We start from the raw sequence: 22,562 nt of genomic DNA on the forward strand, positions 1-22,562 counted from the left end.
ACATGTCTTTTTATAAAAATTGCATATAGAGCCTCCTGTTCAGTTAGCACAGCTCAGCATTGCACCATCAGCTTCAGTGGAGCTACCACCAGTTTATTCAGCTGACAGCCCAGCCCAGATCAAACAGTAACACTTCTTCTCCCTGCAAGTTGTTAGCAAAGGAGGTTGACAATCTTAGAGTGGGAATTAACCTGCTGGACACAGGATGAATGTAAGAAGGGCCCAGATTAGCAAGGGTGGGTTGCCCCCTTCTGTTTCTGCCACAGAGATCCAGGCTGTTGCTGCAGATGGGAGAAGCGGTGGGTGGGATGGCCAGGAGCTGAGGGAGAACAGCTGCTGAACAGGCAGCCTCCAGTGACCCAGCCCTGTTCTCAAGTCCTTGGCAGCCTCTGGGAGCTGCTTGATTTCCTTCTCAAACAGCCACTCCCCATCCTCTGGGTGGCTGAATTTGTTCTGCAGTGATCTGCCTGTTGATCTCCACGGAGCACTCAGTAATGTGTTGGGTTACAGCAGCGGAGTCACCTGGTGCCATTTTTACATGGTCATGTCTCTTGCTGCAGGCAGACAACACTTATGCCTGTTGACCTACCCAGGTATTGCAGACTCAACAGCTAAAAGCAGCTTCTATGGGCCTTTCACACAGGCCAGTTTGTGTGGGGTCTGGGCAGCAGAGCTCTGGGCTCTGTCTCATGCCAAGTCCTTGTATCAAGTGTGTCATGGAGCTGTGTACCTTCCACTGAGAACTGCGGCAGCACTGGTTGTAGGGCACAAAGACTGAGGCACAGTAAGGCCTCCCCCATGCTTTTCCTGAGCTTAAGGCTTGGGGTTTTTTATGCATTTAGAGCGATAATGAGTGGGGCGGAGGAGCAGGCTGAAGGGGTTTGAAAGGTGGTGGCAGGATTTCCTCCTTTTCATGGCTGAGTTCCCTTTCCTTTCCTTATTTGTTTTCCTTTAAATTTCCTTCTCATTTGCAGTGAGAAGGTGGTAAGTCCACTTTGTGGATTTTTGCACTGCTGTATTCATAGTTTGTTCCCAGACTGAGATTGACGCAATTAAGACTGTGGCAGTGCCCAAGCAACCAGTACTACAGCAGGAAAACCCAGAGAAACATTTGAGATATGAAACCATTGGGTGCACAGATTATATAAGGAGTAGTAATATTTGTGAGATTGTGTGTGTATGTCAATATGCAGTCTTATATAATGTGTGACTTTGTATAAAACAGTTTATTACAATGAGAGTGTTTATATATTTTAGAGTTTAGTTACCTACATAAAAAGAATAAAGACCTGGTCTGTTTTGCCCTTTCACGTGCCAAAAAAAGTTCTTACACTTTTTTTCCTATTGTAACTCTAAAACTCTGACGTATTCTTTTCCTCCTCCATGTTACTGAATAAAATCCCTGCTGGGCTGAGAAGCCTAAGCGATACAAGTTAAAATTCAAAGGTGATTTTTATCTCTAAGTAATAGACTTCAGAAAATGAGTCATCCTTTGATAACTCATGTGAATGAAAGTTTATAACTGCAATACCACATCTCCTTTAGAGGTAGTAGTAAATCCAGAGATTGAAGCAAATGTGTACACAATCAAAGGTGTTTCTCAAAGAGTTTTGTAAGGAGTCACTGAAAACTGTAACTAACATAAATCTCTTAGCTCTCTTATCAGATGTTGCTTTCATGCTGGTTTTTTAGACATTGTAATATAGTGATAAGTTCACATTTGTACCCAGTTATCTAAAAAGCAATCAAAACAAATGATTAAGCACTGAGAGGTTTTATTTTGGGGTTGTTGGGGGTTTTTTGTTTCTTAGCTTGTTTAAGAAAATTGAGCATTTACTTTGCACACAATTTCCTTGCACAGGAGAGGGCTGACTCAGATATGAGAGCTGCTAACACTTTATTACTGAGCAACTGACACAGAAAAAAAGTTCTCTGTCAGTTGCTTATTTTGCGTTATGAAACAGCAACTTCTGTATTAGTTATTACCAAATAAAATTCTGCATAATAAAGGCTTTATTTCATACAATCAGGTAGACATATCCAGCCAGTATAAATTAGAATACCTCAGCTGAAGCCCATGAAGCTGTGCTGTCTGAATATCTGGCTTGCAGTGTGCAGAGGACCGGCTCTGTTTTCTTTTTTTCTCGTGGGAAGGGTACTCCCTGGCTGTCTCTCTCACATTCACCCACGCCCCCCCTCACACACCCTTTTCTAAGTTTGCAGTGTCTCCTCCTCCCATTGTCTTCTGTGGTGGCAGCTTTTGTTCACATTATCTGTCACCCCTCGTGTATATTCAAAATGGTTTCTTGAGCCCTCGAAGCATCAGGATGCCTCCTTCCTCATTTGCAGTTACAAATTTCCAGACGATTCACTGAGTGGCCAAGGGTCATGCACAGCCAGTGGCATTATTTAAATTCCCTTCCTCCACAAGATTATGCCATGGCAACAAAATTCGGTTCTGCTGAGTGGAGGTGGGAAAAACGGAAGCTCTAGGATTAAGTCAATTTGTGTTAGAATAACTTAATTAGCAGTGAGCTGTACACATACCACAGCTAGCAGATAGTAGGAGTTGGGCAGCAGTGGGAAAAGGAGGGCAAGGACAATCCCACATTGTCTGTGGTTACAGAGCCCTCCCTTGAATTTGACAGCTCTTTCGCACTCTGCTGACATTGTCAGCAACTACATTTCATGTAAGGCATGAGAAAATGATATGTAATTTGCCTGATTCTCACCTTCTTTCAGATGATCCTGTAATTTAGCGTGCGAGTTTTCATTGAACAGTTTCCTGAATCAGAAAGCAAAGTCCCCTGAAAGCTGTTTTATTGAGAGTGGAACTAAATAATTCAAGCCTCATTCTAAAAACCACCACTGTATTTTCTAATTGTCTTGTTTAAAAAGAAAAAAATTATAACGACTGGAAAGTAAGACTGATGTTTAAAATCAAGAGCTGTGCTGGAAGAAAGTTTTGGAGTTCCAGCTGCACCTGATTTGCAATTCAAGAGATTTTGTTCCCACTTCTATGTAGCAGGAGTGACAGCAACAAAGAGTGATGGTAACCATGTAGTAATTTATGAAGCTAGTATCACACAAATAGGTAATTTGAGTCCAGCACCAATCCTGACCACTGCTCTGCCAGTAAAGTCAGGCAAATAATAAACCAAAGCATTAAGCCATTCTTGGACAGCTCTGATTTTACAGTCTGGAAGAGAGGAAAACCCACAACCCCTCTGTTTGGCATCAAACTAAGCAAACAGCCTCAAGCGCTGTAGCAGACAGTAGATTTTAAAGCCAGTTCCCCCACAACAATGCTGCCTCTTTTCTCTATGTGAAAAGAGCGTTCCTTATTCCTCTTTTAGCAGTGTTTTGTGTTTGTTTTATTTAAGAGACTGGCACTATTTTACCCAAACCCAAGAAAATAAAGCTTACCTTGAGTGCAGGGATTTATAGAATGGAAACAGTCTGAATCCTACTTTCAGTAGACCCCTCCAATGCTGTAGATCATGCCCCAGCTGCACAATTTCCTGCATATTGTAAAGAGCCAAAGTTGTTTCAAGGAGCAGTGAGATGCTCAGTCCCAATTTGATGTGGTGGTTGCTACAAGGCTGCGGTTTGGTGGGATTTTTCAAATTTTCTTTTTCCACATAGACATGACCTTGTTTTCAGCTTACAGAGAGAAGCATGTGTAAAAATATCTCTTTACCTGAGTAGCTGAGTCTGTTTCCTCTATCCAAGGAGAAATTGGCAGCTAATTGTAGAGAAAAACATATCCTAAGGAAGACAGAAAAGTAAATGCATGCAAGAAATGTGAACTTTTTTCAGAGGAGTATTTTACAGTTTAGTCTAGTGACTAGTGTTTGAAGAGAAGAATAATTTCTGGGAATAGTTTCTTGGTCATCAGCCTTTTGCATGCCATATTGTCAATCAAATTACCACAGCTGAGATTAAATTCATAATTTAAAAATAAATAAAAAAATAATTTAAAAAGCATTAACCTCATTTTAACCCAGCATGGTTAAATGTGGCACAGTGACTGCTGGCCCATGAGTCTGACAGAGGCTGCCTAAGAACTACTGTAGCTGATTTCTGGATACAGAAAAATGTCTGCATGCTAGATTTGCTCTAGAACCTAAATACATAAATTATATGATATTTACCTCCTTTTCTAAATTTCATTTGTTCAAATAATTGCTTTTGGGAAAGAATTTTGCTTCAGAGAGGGCTTAATTTTTTCTTAATGGGAAGAAGGATAGTTCATGAATGTGCTTTTCTGGGAGATGCGGGCAATGCTGTCAGTAACAGTCTCTGGTAAGACCTGTGATCTTTTTTTTTTTTAATGGATTGTGGATTATCTCATGATAGATAGCTCTTTTCATAGCGAATGAACTGTCTGACTATTGCATTTGACTTTGCATTAATTTGCCTTTGTTTACAGGGACCATATTTATACTGTTGATATGGACACATCACATACAGAAGAAATTTATTTTAGCAAAGTAAGTAGCTTCTATCATCATCCAGAAACCAAGGGCACTGGAACAAGCTTCAAATAAATAGGAAGATGACATTGTTTCAAATAACTTGCCAAGCACTGCTGTAAAAACTGTAATAAGCAAGTAAGATGGCATTGCTAATCATATTTGGGAAAGGCTAGAATAGAAATCATGTCCTCTGTGGATTTCTGGTAAGTGATTTCGCTGGGCTGATAAGCAATCTGTACTGAAACACAGTGAGGTCTCTGATGAAACATCTGTCAAACATCTATTCATTTATATTCAGCAGTTTTCTGTAACAGCTATACTATCCCAATTAAGTATACTGAAATTTTCATCATAAAAAGCAAGTGCTATTTACATATGTTCATGCACACAAATTTTATTCACTCATGCAAGTACTCACTAAATAAAATCTTATAATAACATTGCTTTGTAGATATATTCACATTATCTCCTTGGGAAGTTGCATGCAAACTAAGAAGAGCTTTGTCTGCATTATAATATTGTATATTTACATAAACATACTAGAAATAATCTCCTTTCATCTCCTTTGCATTGCATAGACATTGTGTAATATGCACCAAACACATACTAGATCCAAAAGAAGATTGTATGAATTTGGGCACTTGATGAATCCCACTGTAGGAGTGAAAAATGTTTTGTTGTGAGTGTTGCTAAAGATGAGCTTTTGACTAATTGCTCATCAAAAAATGAGGGCACAAGCTGCTAATGGAAATAAACATGATAACTCTTTCAGCTTGAGGTCCTTCATGAATGCCCAGTTCCTCACTTACTGGTGGGTAACCATCTCAGGATTCTCATGGCTATAGTGTCTGAGGTGCTATGTCTACTCCATATGTTTGTAAGCAAAGGTTCATTTTAATTAATGAGCCAACTACATTTTGAGCACTCGTGTAACTCAACACAAAAAATCTCAGGCTGGGATTTACCTGTAAATGTTCTGGAGGAAGAGCATTTGTAGATAAAGACAGGAGTGTGATGATAGGTAGAGAGCTTTCTGAGCCTGCTAGCTGACTTGAAGGGATAAACCTGAATTTGGTTTCTTGGCTAATCTCAAGTGTTGTCTTCCACAATACACATTTCATTTAGAATCCAGTTAGGATTTATAGTGCATAGATGATTATTCTGTTTGGCAGAACAACAACAAATTAAACTGAGACCATCTAATACTTTTCAGAAAAGCACACATATTTTTGAAAGTTAGCCTATGGCTGAACTCCATTGGTTGAAGCTTTTAAAATATGTGATAGAGTTCTAGTCTAATGAATAGATGGCAATACAAAATTAAGTGAATGCTCCACATCACTGATCTTTCATTTTTGTGGTGAATTAATCATGGAGAAATGGTGCAGAAAGCTTTCAATAAATAGATGTTCAACAGCTAGTTATCCCTAAGGGGCTTCTGAAATCAAATGCAACCTCCAGACTTTAATTGATTTCTTTCTTGATCCTTGCAGAAATTGACGTGGAAATCTAGACAAGCTGATGTAGACACATGCAGAATGAAGGGAAAACATAAGGTAGGCAATTTTCATTTCTTCTGCATCTGCCACTTCCGTTTAGTTGCTTTACTATTATCTTGAGTTACTGTCTGTGATGTGGAATGGATGATACCATTCACTTCTTGCCAGTAATTCCTTTTTCCATCAACTTACTGAAGACTAATTTCCAAAAATAGTTTACCTTTAATGTGATAAAAATTATGACAGGAGCTACAGCAATATCCTGAAATACTTAAAACATTGGGAATTTAGGACTCTGTGCTTAGGGTACTGATCTTGCTTACCACTGTCACAAAAATTAAGTGCTGCTGTCCATCCTCCTGCAGAAGTTTACAAAATTCACCCATGTGAACAATAGCAGAACCTGAGCTATAATGTGAATACCATATCTTCAGTTCCTTGTAACCATTTTGAAACCATACAAAATAAATCAGTTGGGTCTGGCTCATTGTGAGTTAAACATAGTTGAAAGAAAGCCCAGAATATCACAGTGGCTACGAGCCAGTTTCATTTTAGACCTGATAGTGAAATATCATGGCATAAAAATAAAACCAGATGCCTAAAATACAGTAGCTGAAATATTTGGATTTTTTTTTCAGGATGAATGTCATAATTTTATTAAAGTTCTCCTAAAAAGAAATGAGGATACCTTGTTTATCTGTGGAACAAATGCGTTCAACCCTTCTTGCAGGAACTACAAGGTATGTGATCTATGTGTGGGATTTAATTTACACCTTGTCTTTCTATTGGCTTTATTGTAGCTACAGCATGAGATTGTCATCCAACAATGCATCATTTAACTCTGTAGCTTTAATCTACATTTGTTTCAATGCTACAGAACTCAGTGTTGATTGGTTTTCTGAGGATTGCTCAGACTTATTACCTACTTCTTTGCAACTCCTGCACATCACAGGTTATAGCCATTTTGCATTGTCCTCCATATGTGTAGAGTCCTTCAGATCTCTACTTGGGGATGTATTCAGCCCTCAGAAAACGACTTGGCTCATCACTGACATGTACATCAAGTCATAGACTGATGGTGAGGGTTATCTATGTGGTAGCACATTTTTAATGTATCTGTTCTACTGTTCTCAATAACAAAGCCTGTTCTCAAGACATTTGAGGGCTTAATACGCAAAACATGGGAAAGTTAGTGTTGGGGACCAAGCATATGTGGAAGCTGTGGAGATCCTATGTCATTGTGTGCTGTAAAAGTGATTGACAGCAGGTCTCCATAAGGAAAAGAACAGGAGGAGTGTGATGTGTTCCTCACTAGCTGAGAATCTGCAAAGCCAAAACATTATGTAGAGCAATGTAGAAAACTGTGCTGGTCCATGAATACCCAGTGTTAATTCCTTGACCTCAAATTTTTCCTTTGACAAAGTGTGTCCCTGTGATCTCCACTTTAATAAGGCCCATTTATTCAGATATTTGTCATTTTCCCAGGCTTGCACTAGTATAAACTGATATAACCCTCACCAGTGAATATCTCTGGAGTAGCTTTAAAATGTATTCACTTAGGTGAATACAGACTCTGCTTTTCCAGGCACTGCTTGTGTCCCACGGACGGTTTCTCATCCTTCTTCTGGAAAAGAAAACTCAGCTTTGTTAATGCTATTTCTGACAAAGTCACAATTTTCCTTCATTTCATGGGGTTCAGAGTTGTTGTAAAAAGCAGAGTAAAGACATTAACATGCTGAAAAACAACTTCCATAGTGATATTTCCTGTGATTGCTGCCCTTCCTTGCTTTTTCTGCAATGCTGCTTTACTTTGTTTAGCCACTGTGATGGCTATAGTCTAGGAAACAAAGGACAGAAGTACAGCTTTTTTTAAAATTTTGGTTGGTGGAAGAAGCATTACATTTGAATAAAAATACAAGGCTGCATCATGGTAACTGTGGTACAGGTAGCTGGTCTGTTAACAGCTGTTTATTCAGCTTTTCCTTGTGTGCCACTTCTACCATGCAATAAAGTTTCTTGGTCTCAGTGCTGTGTTTAGTCTTCCAGAAGAGTTGGTAATTTTTTAAGCTCTCAGTGCCATTAATGCAATTAGAAATCTCAGCCAGTCTCCTTGCTGAGGAACAAATGCACAAATACAGATTTCCTTGGCATCCTGATGTGAGGGGTGTAAATGTCCCTCCGTACCCTTGCTGTAGGTGGTTTATTCCCTGTGATGCATGGCCACTGCAGACTGCCTCACCTGTTGAGTGGGATAGATAGTGATACCAGTACGTTCCCTGGCTTTTCCTCCATGTATTTTGCATTAAATATAGAGAGCACTAAAGAGGCGCCAAGTAGAAAAGGGGGCTATCCCTCCACACTTCCAGAAGTGTGGATGAGCCTAGGATGTGGGGCTTGGGGCAGGGAAATTTGCTCAGGACTGTAACTTGGTTCCCTTCACTATCCTGTGAAATGCTTTTCAGAATAAAACATTGAATAAACACAACTGGTTCTCTTCAGAGTGTATTTGGACAGGAAGAATACATGACACAAAACAAACAATGACAAATTTTTCACGGAAACAGTCGGGTGCTGTACCATAGGAGTTAAAAGTTGATTGGAGTACTTCATGGTGCTGGGTGCATTATTCTTCATGCTCTGTGGATCTGTACTGTACGTGATTTATACAGTATGAGATGCTCAAGTTACTTGGATATACTAGAAAGATACTTATTCCCAAAATAAGGTAGTATAAGAATCATAAAGAGGCAGGAGCTGTATCTTTCCCCCATAGCTCACTAAAACCTCTTGAACTTCTAGTAAAGTTGATCTGTATATTTGTATCATTATCTGCACCTGGGGTGAAATGATTTCCCAGGAGTTACACTTAAGCCTCAGATTTTACAGTTCCTGCACAGATTAATTCTTGCCTGATGGTAAGAGGATTTTTCTGTGACAGACTCAACTGATACAGTAAGACTTTGCGAGCATCCTTCTGAGTATGCAAATCAAGGAAGAGAGCACCACGGTTGAGACTAAAGCAGAAGGATCTCCGGACTTAGGGAGAAAAATGCAGGCAGAGAAATATCCTAGTGTTGTTTCTTCTGACTGCTGTGCCTTGCAGTCTTTTCTGTGTATAAGAGCGCTTCTGTTGGATCACTGCTGAGGATAAATTTTGAACCCTTGCCAGAACCACAGACCACATAGCCTGCTATGGTTCAACAGGAAGCTTGTGTACAGATAAAATATAGACTGAATACTTTTGTAAAATGTGTCAGGGCAAGAGTGATTAGCTGCAAAAGAATAGCTGACTTATTGGATGCACTTTCTTCAGACTGATTTTAATAAACACTGATTTTTGTCAGGTTCTTAATACATAGTCAGGAGCACGGTTAGAGAAAGGACCTTCCTCTCTAGTAAGAAAAAAAGAAATACTGTCATAAGCCTCATCCAGAGTAAAAGGTTTTGTTTCTCTATCTGAGGAGCTCCCATTTGTTTTTTCAGATGGATACGTTGGAGTTCTTGGGAGATGAATTCAGTGGAATGGCCAGATGCCCCTATGATGCAAAGCATGCCAATGTTGCATTGTTTGCAGGTAAAGTGATGGAAATAAAATTCTTGCTTTCTGTCATGCAGCCTAGGATTTCCTGTGTTTCCTGAGTCCAGAACACCAAGATCTAAAAGATGGTAAGGGGAGTAAATAATGACTAAAAATAGGGTGCATAAGAAAATCACTAGCATGGACACGTTTCCTTCTCTGGAATTAACTTCGCTATCATAAACATTGCCTGAAACCTCAGTTTCTTGGTTTAGTATTTCACTGATTTCTTGACTCATGATAATATGATGCTAGACCAGTGTGAGGCACCATTTCTTTCTCTGTCTGGCTTTTGAAAAAGTCAAGACAAGTCAAGGCTTATGTAAATTCTGCCGAAGGGTGGGCAGGATGTGCTCTTTAACAACTCCAAGCTTAAGTTAGCCTTCATAATAGGGAAGTTAAGGAACATGTTGTGATGTCCCCTTTATTAGATCTAGGAGGAAAGCAAAGGCAATTTTATCTTTAAGAAAGAAAGATCTCAGTGTGCTACCAGCTCTTGTAGGCAAAGGAGAAAAGTCTGTTGGTTAATAATGATTTATGCTGTATGCAGCAAAGTACACTTAATTCTGATTTCTACTACCATAGTTTAAAAAACTGACTGTTTACAAATGGGGTTAATTTGGTCTGCTGATTGTGAACTGATGTTTTTGTACCTCTCTTGAAGAATTCCTGATTAAATTGTTTATTCATTGAACTTCTCATAATGTTAGTTCCTTTGATCTTTTCTGAGATTTGGCTCTGAAATAGATAATAAAGATAATATGGAAGTCACCTCCTCAGCAGGTGTGATGCTAGAAAGCAGAGCCTGGGTGCTCATGAGAAAATCCTCTAGCTATTCCTCTGAAGCATTAAGTGTATGCAAGTATTCCAGGCAGTCATACGTCTGTGGCTGAAGGGCTGCATTAAACACTGCTCTGTTTGAGGAAGCATCATCTGCCTTACAAAGCAGTAATTTTATAGTAGGTTGAATTTTGGAGTTTTTTTACTCTCTGTAGTGTAAATAAATAGGTCCTTTCTTTTCAAAAATAAAGGTGATAATGATAGTGGTAGTATGTAATTTCTTAATTACAGTCAAAAGCATGCAAAATACAAATTCTCTGATTGTATCAGATATTCACAAGCCTTGGGAAGAAAGAGACATCTTCAGAGAAAGATTTATCCCCTGTATCAGATTTCCTACCTTTAGGGCAGTCTGAATTGCCTTTCAGAAAGGTCTCTCTCACCATAATGGCCAAGAAAGCATTTTTGACCAACTCAGTCCAAACATTTGCCTTTCATACAACTGAAGATGATTCCTATTCTATCACTGAAGAAGTCCTCATGTTATTTGAAAATAAAAAGAATATTTTTAAAAATGGTCATACTCTTTCATGGTCATCCAAAATAATTTTGATACTCTTTAAATAAATTCTTGGAGCATATACTTTGTAAATATGCTGGCTTCAGAGAAATCACTGGTTTTATGTCATACGTGTTGGTATCCGTAATAACTTTTCAGGCAGCAGTGAAGAGCAGTTTCAGAGCAGTTTAGGGCACTATTCCAGCTCATCTGAGTGTTTGGGGCACTTACATAAATGTGGCAGGTCTGGCAGCCTTAAAGCTGATATGTGCGAATTGTAACTGGTCACATGGGCCTCAGGAACTTCGCAGAAAAGAAAATCAGTGTATGATTATATCAACATGAGTTCAGACATCCATATTTAAACAATTCAGCTTTTAATTCTATTTTAAAATTGTTGTTAGGATCTGGGGTTTTTTCTACTTACTTTTTTTTTGGTTTTGCTATGAAAAAAAAAAAAAAAAAGCCCATTTTTCACTAGACAAATAATGATGGGAATTATGGGGCTCAGAAAAAGACTGCAGTCCTGCTATTAAAACAGTCTGATTTTTAAATCATGAGCTGAAATTAAATGTTATCTGTAAGTGCAATGAGGAGAACATAACCGAAAAAAGTCTCTCTGCTTTGTCCTCTCTATGTCCTCAGTGCTGGTTCCTTCAAGGCCTGGCACCCAAATAATTTCTGTCAAAGGAGATGTAGGCCATTCTGTATTTCATGTAGACAAAACAGGGACACATCTCACTGTCCTCGTGCCATGATGCTTGTGCTCCTATCAGACATCATTTCCAAGATCTGACTCACACATGAAAACAGATCTATACAGTTACCATGACCTGCAAACAGAGCAGATAACAAATATAGCTTTAAAATGTTGGAGCTCATGATTTTACCTCCTGATACTTTTCTATCTTGTGGTTGTCCTTCAGGTTCCATTTTGTAGACCTTTTCTTATCACTTGTCCCTCAGTTCTTTAAGAGAGAGGGGAAATGCCTAAAACACATTTTTTAAAAGAAACATAGATAGGCAATCCTCCTCCAGCACTTTGCATCCCTGTTTCACCTGTGCTCCCTGCACACTATTTACGTTTTTGCTAGTGATCTTTGGCAGTGATTGCTGGCAGAAGAGGAGTATTCTCAAAGGGAGAAATTTGCATTAGTGACAATTAGCTCACAGTCCCTAAGACCTGTCTGGTTTGCTCTTCCAGTTAAAACTAACAGTTCTGTCAGATTTCCCCATATTTATTTTGCTTAAATACAAAGGCAGAATTTACAGGCATTGAACCAGAGACGTGTGGGGAAACTGGATAGCATAGTTCAGCATGACTTACCTAAACTGGAGAAGAATTAGATAAACCTCCATAAAAAGAAATTATAAACCTCCATAAGGTTTATCATTTTGAAAACTGATGCTTACTTGTTCAGCCCCATTTACCTAGCTGGATTTTTTCCCTTCAGTGTTCCTAAGGAGATTGTGATGATTTTGTTTGTCCCATTTCATCTGACTGATGAGAGAAAGCAGTTACATTATTTCTAATACTCCTGCATTCTTACCTCTTCTTTCCTTCCTCCCCAGAGGGAAAGCTATATTCTGCCACAGTGACCGACTTCCTTGCAATAGATGCAGTCATATACCGGAGCCTTGGAGACAGCCCAACCCTGCGGACAGTTAAACATGACTCAAAATGGCTGAAAGGTAGATAAACAAAACAAAAAACCCCCAGCATTTCTGAGGAGAGTCTCGGATTCCTGACAGACCTCTTTGTCATTTCATTTCACCAATGTTTTCTGGCAGAAAGAAAGAACTAAATTACGTCTTTTACTTACACTGATCTGTTTATCTTTCCCTCTTCTCCTCCTGATCACAAGTTAGTGAACATGACAGAAACTGTGAGCATAGTAGATAAGAATATATATTCCATCAATCTTTCCAACCTTAAATTTACAGGTGTTGGATGTAAATTCTGGAACTTACAGGGCTCAATGTTCTTGAAAATACTCCTGCTCCAGGACTGTGTTTAGGTAACAGTTAAGGCTTCACAAAGTCGAGAGGGTTTGCCTTGTAAAATTAGATTCATCAATGAAAAAAAAAATATGGGAATATTGCACAAAGCCTGTCTTTTATGGTTCCTAGGGGACTGTACAGCTGTCATTGAATTAGGCAATTTCTGTGCTCTAAATGCCCTCATTGTTAAGAACAGTGCTGTTTAGCTTCACGTAGGCTTTATGAATAGTTACCATTTGGAGTGATTTTATAAGTGAGCAAAGCTCTAGTTTGAAGTCTTTTTCTGCATGCAGAAGTGTTTTGCCAGGTGTCAACTTTAGCTGTCCCTCTTTGCTTGCTGCTACAGACACATATGGGCAGAAACAGTTCCATGGTTTCTTATTCCCCCCACATGTAGCCTGCATACAGTAAAGGACACTTCTTGGACCATTACATACAGTCTCTTTACCTTTCCTCATACACCTCTCAGGGCAGACATTTTAGTGGCAAACCCCAGAATGATTCTTCTGTCAGTGTGATTTTGCTAGTTTTGAAAACTATGCAGTTGTCCTTAACCCAGGCATTCCACATTTGGAGTTTTAGTGTGAATGTATTTGGCTTCCCTTTTTGTGCTATATGCTGTACATGGTGCCTAGATAGGATGTCTTTGTTTTTTTTTCTAGAACCATATTTTGTCCAGGCTGTGGACTATGGCAATTACATTTACTTCTTCTTCCGGGAAATAGCAGTAGAGTACAACAGCATGGGAAAGGTAAGGGCAAAAACATTGCCTTGAACGACTTTGTCAGATTCAGGAGGAGGAAAACACATGCTATTCTTGGACCAGTGTTGTTAGGAGTGACCTTGAAATGCGAACCATTAATCATGATGACAAGGTCATAATTTTGAGGAGATTCCTATAGCTGGAGCCAGAAGGTTGGTTGCAGTGAAACATTGCAGTGTCTTCAAAGAAAATAGGGTGGTTTCTTACCACGATGATGTATGCTGGAATCTCTTTTCTGAGATTATAAAAAGCACAAGGCCAATGTAGTTAGTTCAGTGTAGCAGGTAATTGTTAAAAATGGGTTCCAAAGCAGGGAGATATTTCTCTTTAAGAAATATGGAGTGCTGAAATATGGCATGAATTTTGTGCTTTGCCATTCTGCAAGGAATAATTAAACACTTCCTGCATTTTTTCTAATTTCAGGATAGCTTTCTTACTAAGCAGTCAGAAAAGCTGACCAAGGTCACAAAGGTGAAGGGCAGGAATAAAAACCCAAGAAAGATTTGCTTAGTGTTTAAGTGCTGAAAACACAAGAGTCAGAGCTGGCGGTGTTGGTTGCAAGGATTGTGAATAGAAAATGTGCTTTTGCTTGTGGAAATAGAAAGCTAAGCAGTCTGTATGGAAATGAATTTTTATATGGATTGAGAACAGATCTCCTGAAGGATTTATGGCTGTATCGTAAATGCCACAGCTTTACCTTTTATAGCACACTGTTCGAAAGCTGAGTTTTTCCCTACTTCTTATTTGTCACAGATTATGGAAACATGGGATTAATTGTTAGCCCAAATGTTTCAAAATCAGAATTCCAACAAAGTCTTTAGTTCAAACTAAATATTTAATTTTCTTCATTATATTTGCTCTACTTTTTCCAGGTAGTTTTCCCAAGGGTGGCTCAGGTTTGCAAAAATGACATGGGAGGATCTCAGAGAGTACTGGAAAAACAGTGGACTTCCTTTCTCAAGGCTCGTTTGAACTGCTCAGTTCCTGGCGATTCACACTTCTACTTTAACATACTGCAGGCAGTTACAGATGTTATTCATTTCAATGGCCGGGATGTTGTTTTAGCAACTTTCTCCACTCCATATAATAGGTAATAGGCACAATAACCTTTTGCCTGCTGTTTCCTTTATGTTTTGCTTTTCATTACAGTTTCTTTTTACTTTATGAAGATACAAGAAGTTATTTGCTCATGCAGTATAATTATTATGTGCCACGTGCTTACTGATAGTTTGTGTTTCATTTTAAGATACCCTGGTATTGCTTACTGCACTTTATTATATCTGATAGTTAAGAGCAGCTTTCAGCCATTTACTATCTGGACACATTCCTTGGATGTGCTTTCTTTTATGTGGGAGTAATTCATTCTGGCCACCAAGAGATTTTGTAGCATGTAACTTGCAGGAAGTTATTTCAAAGAGAAAATATGAGTTTATTTTCTCAAAAATAAAAGACTGGTTCTATCCTGTTTACATCTAAAACCCCAGGAGCCACATTAGTACTCCTTCCCTCTATTTCCTGCATCCCTACTGACTCTTGCATTTTATCCTAAGAAAGCCAAGAACCTACACTGCCCTGCCAGTCCCTAGAACACAGGTATTTCATTGTTCACATGGTCTTCCAAAAGGATCAGTTCCTCTGCAAAGAATTTATTACCATTACACATAATAACTTGTTTCTCCAGAAGTTACGAGACAATAACTGTATCTAATTATTGAGGTCTCCCAGAGAAGTTAAAAAAAAAGTAGCATTCTAATTAACAAATACAATAATGTTTCACAGAGTAATGTTCAAACTGAAAGGAGAACTTTATTGCTGAAATTCATCTGGTTCTGCTGTACACTCACTACCTCTTGTCAAAACCTGACCTCAGTGAGGTTATGCACAAAACTGACTTCAAATCAGAGTAAGCCCACACCTGTAATGTAGAGTCACTGCTTTTGATAACAGAATTATAGGAATCCTGGAAAAATGCCACCAGAAGGGAATATAGTTTCAATTAGGATGACCCCTTTTTTACAAACTGTCTTAAAATTAACAAATAGAGAGTCAGCATCAGAAAGTAAGTTATATCTTGAGATTATCTCGAAATTGAGATTTTCTCCTACTCTGCTAGTATTTCCTGTGTTTATCTCGAATAATACTTTTTCATAAACCCTGCATTTTAAAATATAAGTTCTTGGTGTTAAAATCAAGGTACTATTTTATAGGCCCTGTTTTTTGTCATATGTTGAAGATGACAGGAATGCATGTAGGCCTGGAGACACCTCTTATTAACAGACCTACCTCTGACATGGAGGCATCTTTCTTACTCCTTCTCCACTGAGGAAAAGCTGTAAGAAACATCTTTGATTTCTGGAACAAAGCTTTCCCTTAGAGTGAGCGAGAAGAGATTCCTCACTCTAATCTTACCTGACCCAGGGTAGGAGCTGGTGATGGGTTGCAGTCCAGCAGCTGGGAGATGGCCTGGCTGTGACCCACATGTGTGGCTGTATTACCTGTGGGCCTACAAATTGTCATCCTCTAGAGTAAAAACAGTTGCAGACTTGTCACTGCAGAGATCTCTCTGTCACTATGGAATTACATGTTAAGCACAATTCTCCGTGCTTTTAGTTCTCTGTAGTACACCTCGAGATTTTAGAGTTGTTTTTTCTTCAGGGCTAGATTCAGCAAACTGCAGAATCATCTATCTCTAGTGGGTCTTGAGGTCTCTTTAAGGGTGAGGTCGTGTGTGTAGCCTAATATATTCTTTACCAGCTCTTACATCAATATAGCTTTGGCTGACCCCATTTAAAACTCTTGCTGTGTAACTTTACTTTAGTACACAGCTTTGAAATTTCCTTCCATATAAAAACACAATGTGTGAAGATCAAAGTAAGTCTGTTACTATCTCCCTACTTGTTTCCTTCAGTTAGAAGCATTTTGAAATTTATTCATATTCAGTTATTTTCCTATCAATTTATGTACCTTTATGAGTTTAGTTTTATTCTCTTTAGCAGTATTGTTTTTCTTACTTTTTTTTCTTTGGTGTATAATAACCTGCTAGCTAAAAGAAGAATTGAAAGCCTCAGTCAGCTGGGTTCAAGTTATTTACCTGGAAAAATCAAGAGGTGAGAGTCAGGCACAAATACAGCAGTTCATGTGTAAAAATAATGAAAGGTGGATAAAAATGTATAATTCATGCTTCTAGGTGACTGACCATGAGAAACCCCTAAGCATTTCAGAATGAACATATGTAAAGATATAATTATGTTTTGACAATGCTATCATGCAGTTACATGCAAGTAATAATAAAGTTGGAATTTACAACTTTATGATCTAAAAATAAAATTGAATTTGCTTCTACAAGCTCTTTACACCTCGTTGACTTAAGCAAATTCCTGAGCATAGTTAACTCCTTTCTGCTGGGGAAAATTGGCGATCAGGCTGTGGGAGGATGAAGTAATGACATGTAACTGCCAGGTCAGTGGCACATTGCAGCATGCTCCCAGTTGGAGCAGCACCAAGTTCTGGACTGTCTGCAGTGTATTTTTGAGGAATGACAGGAACTGTGAGAATTAATACTGAAAAAGGCTGTTATTTACAAGAACTAGAATTTCCAAATAATATGCTATGAATGAGACTGACTATTAATCCTCATGCATCTCCATTGGTACACAGAGTTTCCCAGATTCTCTCCCTTTTTCAAGATTATTGCAAGTGCTTCTTTCTATGGAGGCTTTGAAACAAATCGTGCTTGCAGGAGCTATCTGCTGATGGGTATCTTTCAGGCTGTTCCATGGGGCTGTCTTTTCCTGTCAATACTCAAAGGTTACAGAGTTCAGGATAGAGCAGCCTGTGACAGGAAGACTTCTATACAGCATGTTTTTCACTCAAGATATTATGCATAACTGCAGAATGAGTAACAATTTCTGGGAAATGTCATTTTGCAGCATCCCTGGCTCTGCAGTCTGTGCCTATGACATGCTTGACATTGCCAATGTCTTCACTGGGAGATTCAAAGAACAGAAGTCTCCTGATTCCACATGGACACCGGTTCCTGATGAGCGAGTGCCCAAACCCAGGTAGGTTCTATGTGCAGTGATATTGTTCTTTCCCCGCACTCAATACAGAGTTTTTTCACAATCTGAACAGCCTTTTAAAATACAGATGCACTTCTGAATTGAAGATGCATCTTGTAAGAATAAAAGGGAAGTTGACTTCTAAGGTATACAAATGAGAATTTTTCCACTTAAGATTTGTGTAACATAAATCAGGTCAGCATCATATCTACTTGGTCAGAATAATCCAGCAGTAAAGAATGGTGTGAGTGGCACCTCAACCTGTTGCAGATTGGTTTGGTAATGGAAATATATCATTACAAAGCTTGCACCATTTTTGCAGTTTGCTGTTGTGCAGTTAACATACAATTTGTGTGCCACAGAAGATCCATTATGAAGAGAAAAAAAAACAGCATTCCATCAAAATGGAGATTCTGTTTACTTCATTCCTCCTATGAGCTGGTTTGCCTGCTTCCACTTCCCTGCTTTCATGTGGCTTCCCTATTACATGCACTTTGTGTTTCTAGCAAGCACTCATTTTGTACAATTTGCTGTTGACAGCCACTTGTTAGCTCATTTACACCACGGGCATTTTGCTCTGCATTATCTGCATATGATACTAAAGTAGATAAAGCAAATTCATTTATCTCAGCCAAGCTTCACTACCTCAGTATATGTTTTACATAGCCTGTGATATCTTGCATAATTTCAAAATAAAAACACATCTGAAGCTCTGTGGTGGCAACTGAGCTTCTGCCTAAATCCAAAGTTGGCCCCTCTGATTTAGAGTTGATGGGTATGGTATTTCTGTGCTGCCTTTATTCTGAACTTGTCACTTAAGATCTTGGAGGTGACTGGAAAATTTGGCAAATTAGGTGTCTGTCTGAGCCTTAAAAAGGCATCTGATACCACTGCTGCTGGATTTTCTTCTTCTTTTTGCAGTGTTCCTGCAACTTACGGGCATGGTGGGCTGCCTTGGTAGTACAAGGCTGGAACACAGCTCTAAGGTTGCTTGTTTGGAATTAACTCAGTTAAAGAGTACTTCCAGGGAAAGAGGAAAGCAGAAAATGAAATCTTTTTCAGTAGGAAAGAAGAAGAAAATATTACATTATTAGTTTATGTGATGAGCCAATAGCAGACGAGGAGTTAGGATGAAGATAACACTGCTCCTTCTATGCTACTACAACTTGAACTGAATTGAACTCTGTTTCCTGTAACATTTGACCAACAATCTGCATAATAGAAATAATCATTACTTCTAACGGATGTTGAAATGCAAAGAGGCACAAGAGGCCTTTGAAATAAGGTAATTTTTAGTTGGTATCTCAGTATGGTGCAGAAACAATAATGCTCCTATTGGTCCTAACATTGCTCAGAAACATACTGGAGCCTTTTAGGGACCTTGCTTCCCTTTTTGGCTGAGGTGCACAGCAGGACTTACTCAGGTTTATACTTACTTGATTGAACAAGTTTTGAGATTAAAACAGGTCTGATCAAAACATGTGATTAGGATTTAGTGGGAAATAGACCTTCAGATTAGATATACAGAAACACTAGGCACCACGATGCCAGAAGGCTGCTCCCTAGATTTCTCTGGAAATGTCACCTCATGAATCAGTACCCTTGTAAGGACCTAGGAGGCTGGTGATGCCCTTGGTTTCTCCTTCTCTCCCTCTATGACTAATCATATATGCTCTTACAAGACAACCAAAATTTTTCAGATACAAAGAGGCAGAGCCTCTGCATTGTGCAGTTGTGTGGGACTACACTCACTGACACACCAGGTCCCCTCCAGTCCTGTGCTACCTTCCCACACAGGATTTAATTACCTAAAGTTTGAATATTTATGTAAATCTGAACAACAGATATGATAGGACTAGTGCTATATTTTGTTCCAGTTGGCCTTACTCTGTTGATGTCAGTGGTTCTACCCATGTCAGAGCAGATGAAAAATAAACAATACCGTGTGTTTTATGAGTGAATGGTCCATCTTTTATCTTCCCATCTCACAGTGGCTCAAAGGCTTGAATAATCTTGGTGCTCTAGAAAATGGGATCGAATGAGCCTTTTGTTAGAGAAAATAACCCACAAAGTATTAGTAACAAACAAAGCATTTTGCTGCTTCCTGTGGAGGGATGACTGGTTCAGGCAGGAAGGCTAAGTGAGGAGCAGAGTAGATTTTAGGAACAGGGTGAGAAGATTTACTTTTAAGTTGTTGAAAAATTATCAGTAACATTTCAGTGAATGTACTAAATGTGCTACCATACTTAAATAATCTCATCCAAATTGAAAGAAGGATAAAACCAATGCTTACATAGATGCTTGCTGGATTGTCTCCTTCAGTTGTCTTCTGTGCTTTCTACAAGACACAACTGAAAGCCACATTCTTTCACACACGCTTTTATTCCAGAAAAGAGAAGTCAACTGGGCAAGTTACAGATCAGAAAGTACCTGTTCCCTGTGGGTAGCGTCAAGTCAAATGAGTGAGTTCCATGTGAGTGGATGAGCTACAGTGTCTCACAGTCCTGCAGAAAAAATGTCTCTGTGCTTTCAGGTTACATGTTAGGTCCTTTTGAGTGGAGAACAGAGCAGAATTTAAATTTCCCTTGAGGGGCTAAACAAGTCCACCAGACTTTATCTTCCACTGAAACACTTGTAATGTACAGCAGATTTCACTGAGGGCCTCATTACAAAAAGAAGTTTGGCATAGGGATCAAAAAAGTATTCTGGACTTACCCTTTTGTTTTATTTAGGCCAGGTTGCTGTGCTGGCTCTACGTCATTAGAAAAATATGTAACCTCTAATGAGTTCCCGGATGATACTCTGAACTTCATCAAAACACATCCACTGATGGATGAGGCTGTACCTGCTATTGTCAATCGACCCTGGTTTCTCAGAACAATGGTCAGGTATGTACCTCCAAGTGGACTCTTATCATTATCATAGCTCTTAATTTGTGCTAAGTAGTCTTGCTCAGAATACTCTCAAATTCTGTAAACATCCTCCATGTGCTGGGCATGCATCCAGCTAGGAATGGTGGCAGCACAGAGCAGATGCCACAGAGCTCCCTGAGCAGCTTTCAAAGCAGGAAAAAACCTCAGCCCTTTCCAACAATGCTGTGCTGGAACAGGATCTTGAAAGAAATGCCATGCTGGAAGGGTTGACCTGCCTCTTGGCTTATGGGTCAGTGTTTGAGACAACTTTGTAGAAAACTTTGGGTGAGGATCAGGAGACAGCCTAGGGATATGTACACAGGATACAAACATGCCTGCCAGGATACATTGACAGGATATAAAGATGTGTGTTGGGATATGTTTATAGAATGTACAGGCAAAAGTAAACACATAATCTGTATCTTTTCCATGGCAACAAGAGAAAAATAATAATGAAGATATGTGAACAAAGACTCATAAATTAGCAAGGCTCAAATATACCATCCCCTTCTTATCAAAGTAAATTCCCACTGTCTGCTGACATCCCTATACTACTTATATACCCTCTAGTTCTGAACAGAATAATGTGACTTATTTTTGCCATATTTCCCACTTTTTCGTACGAGGGTAGAGTTTTGTGCTGGGCAGTGTTTAGCTTTGGAAAGGTCTGACTTAGTTTTAATAATGTATCTTCTGTTAGGTTTTTATGTCAAGTGCTGTATCTCTGCAGAGAACTTTCCTTTGGTCACCTTTACTGGGTAACTGTGTCTAAATCACTGGAACTCATTTTCAATAAATTGTGTCATCCCAAGATTCAGTATCATCTCAGCACTGAACTCACTTAGTGGCAGTTGTGTGATTATTTTAGTGAAGTAAAATGGCGTTTGTTTCATTATTGCACTCACACAGCTTTTCCTGCCAAAAAAGTTAAATGTAGATCAGTTATCATTATTCCTAGTTTTAATCTGACAGGGCTTGAAATTAAACAAAATTTCACTGTGCTGATTTTTTTTCTCTGCCTGAAGAAATCACCAGGGCAGTACTTCGCTTTTGATTAGAAGGATAATTCCTAAATGGCCTCAGACTCTTAGCACCCCTTCAGCTTTCCACAGATACTTCTGATAGCTATTGGAGGTATGGACATGCAGACAAACACACAAAAATTCTCTACCATTTGAGGAGCTGAACTGGTACATTCTGTCTTGACTTATGGGATTATTCAGCTAGGAGGAGTGCTTATGTATGTTTTATGTTTGCTAGAAGGCTACCACACAGTTATCTGAAGTGGGAAAAGTGATAAAATAAATTATAATCTTATTCCTGATAAAATAAATTATAATCTAATTCCAAGTGACAAGAAAATGCTGTATTGTTATTCTAGATACCGCCTGACCAAAATTGCTGTGGACTCTGCTGCTGGGCCAAATCAGAACTACACTGTGGTTTTCTTGGGATCAGAGAAGGGAATCATCCTAAAGTTCTTGGCACGGACAGGAAACAGTGGTTTCCTAAATGACAGCCTTTTCCTGGAGGAGATGAACATTTACAATCCTGAAAAGTGTGTATCTGATTCTTTGTACTCATGTATGAGCAACTTTGAACTTCCGACTTCCCAGAGAGTAGGTTGTCCTACAAAAGGGAAATGGTTAGAAAAGCCAAGTTTTTAGAGTAATTTTAAATTGTTTGTGGAGAGGATGTCTGCTTATCAGTCTCTACATTGCACTAAGATATTTTTTATTCAGTATGTGTATAAAATAGCCCATCCTATGCAGCACTTGATGGATAATTAAAAGTGAAATTCTTAAAGGGAAGATTAATTTCCTGATCCTATAAAAAAACCTGATTCCTCTCTAAATAACTGAACAACGAGCAAACCGCTCTCCAAGGAAAATCTCCTGCATTTCAGCCTTCCTCAAATATGCCTAAGGGGGCTTT

The 22,562-nt window shown here is 39.0% G+C and overlaps 1 protein-coding gene across 4 annotated transcripts in view; it reads left to right on the top strand.

The window, feature by feature from the left end:
• Nucleotides 1-22,562, top strand: part of SEMA6A (semaphorin 6A) — a 120,242-nt gene that overhangs the window by 54,830 nt on the left and 42,850 nt on the right. For 3 of the 4 annotated variants that reach the window (XM_030467069.1, XM_030467071.1, XM_030467068.1), the window contains exons 4-13: nucleotides 4,433-4,493; nucleotides 5,972-6,034; nucleotides 6,616-6,717; nucleotides 9,461-9,551; nucleotides 12,466-12,585; nucleotides 13,557-13,645; nucleotides 14,530-14,747; nucleotides 17,587-17,718; nucleotides 20,448-20,603; nucleotides 22,009-22,185. In XM_030467069.1, coding sequence (XP_030322929.1) covers nucleotides 4,433-4,493; nucleotides 5,972-6,034; nucleotides 6,616-6,717; nucleotides 9,461-9,551; nucleotides 12,466-12,585; nucleotides 13,557-13,645; nucleotides 14,530-14,747; nucleotides 17,587-17,718; nucleotides 20,448-20,603; nucleotides 22,009-22,185 — 1,209 coding nt within the window. The remainder of the gene's footprint in view (nucleotides 1-4,432; nucleotides 4,494-5,971; nucleotides 6,035-6,615; nucleotides 6,718-9,460; nucleotides 9,552-12,465; nucleotides 12,586-13,556; nucleotides 13,646-14,529; nucleotides 14,748-17,586; nucleotides 17,719-20,447; nucleotides 20,604-22,008; nucleotides 22,186-22,562) is intronic. The other variant, XM_030467070.1, reaches the window with a different exon arrangement.

Source organism: Calypte anna, chromosome Z (genome assembly GCF_003957555.1).
Source record: "Calypte anna isolate BGI_N300 chromosome Z, bCalAnn1_v1.p, whole genome shotgun sequence".
In the NCBI taxonomy this organism is placed as follows: Eukaryota; Metazoa; Chordata; class Aves; order Apodiformes; family Trochilidae; genus Calypte; species Calypte anna.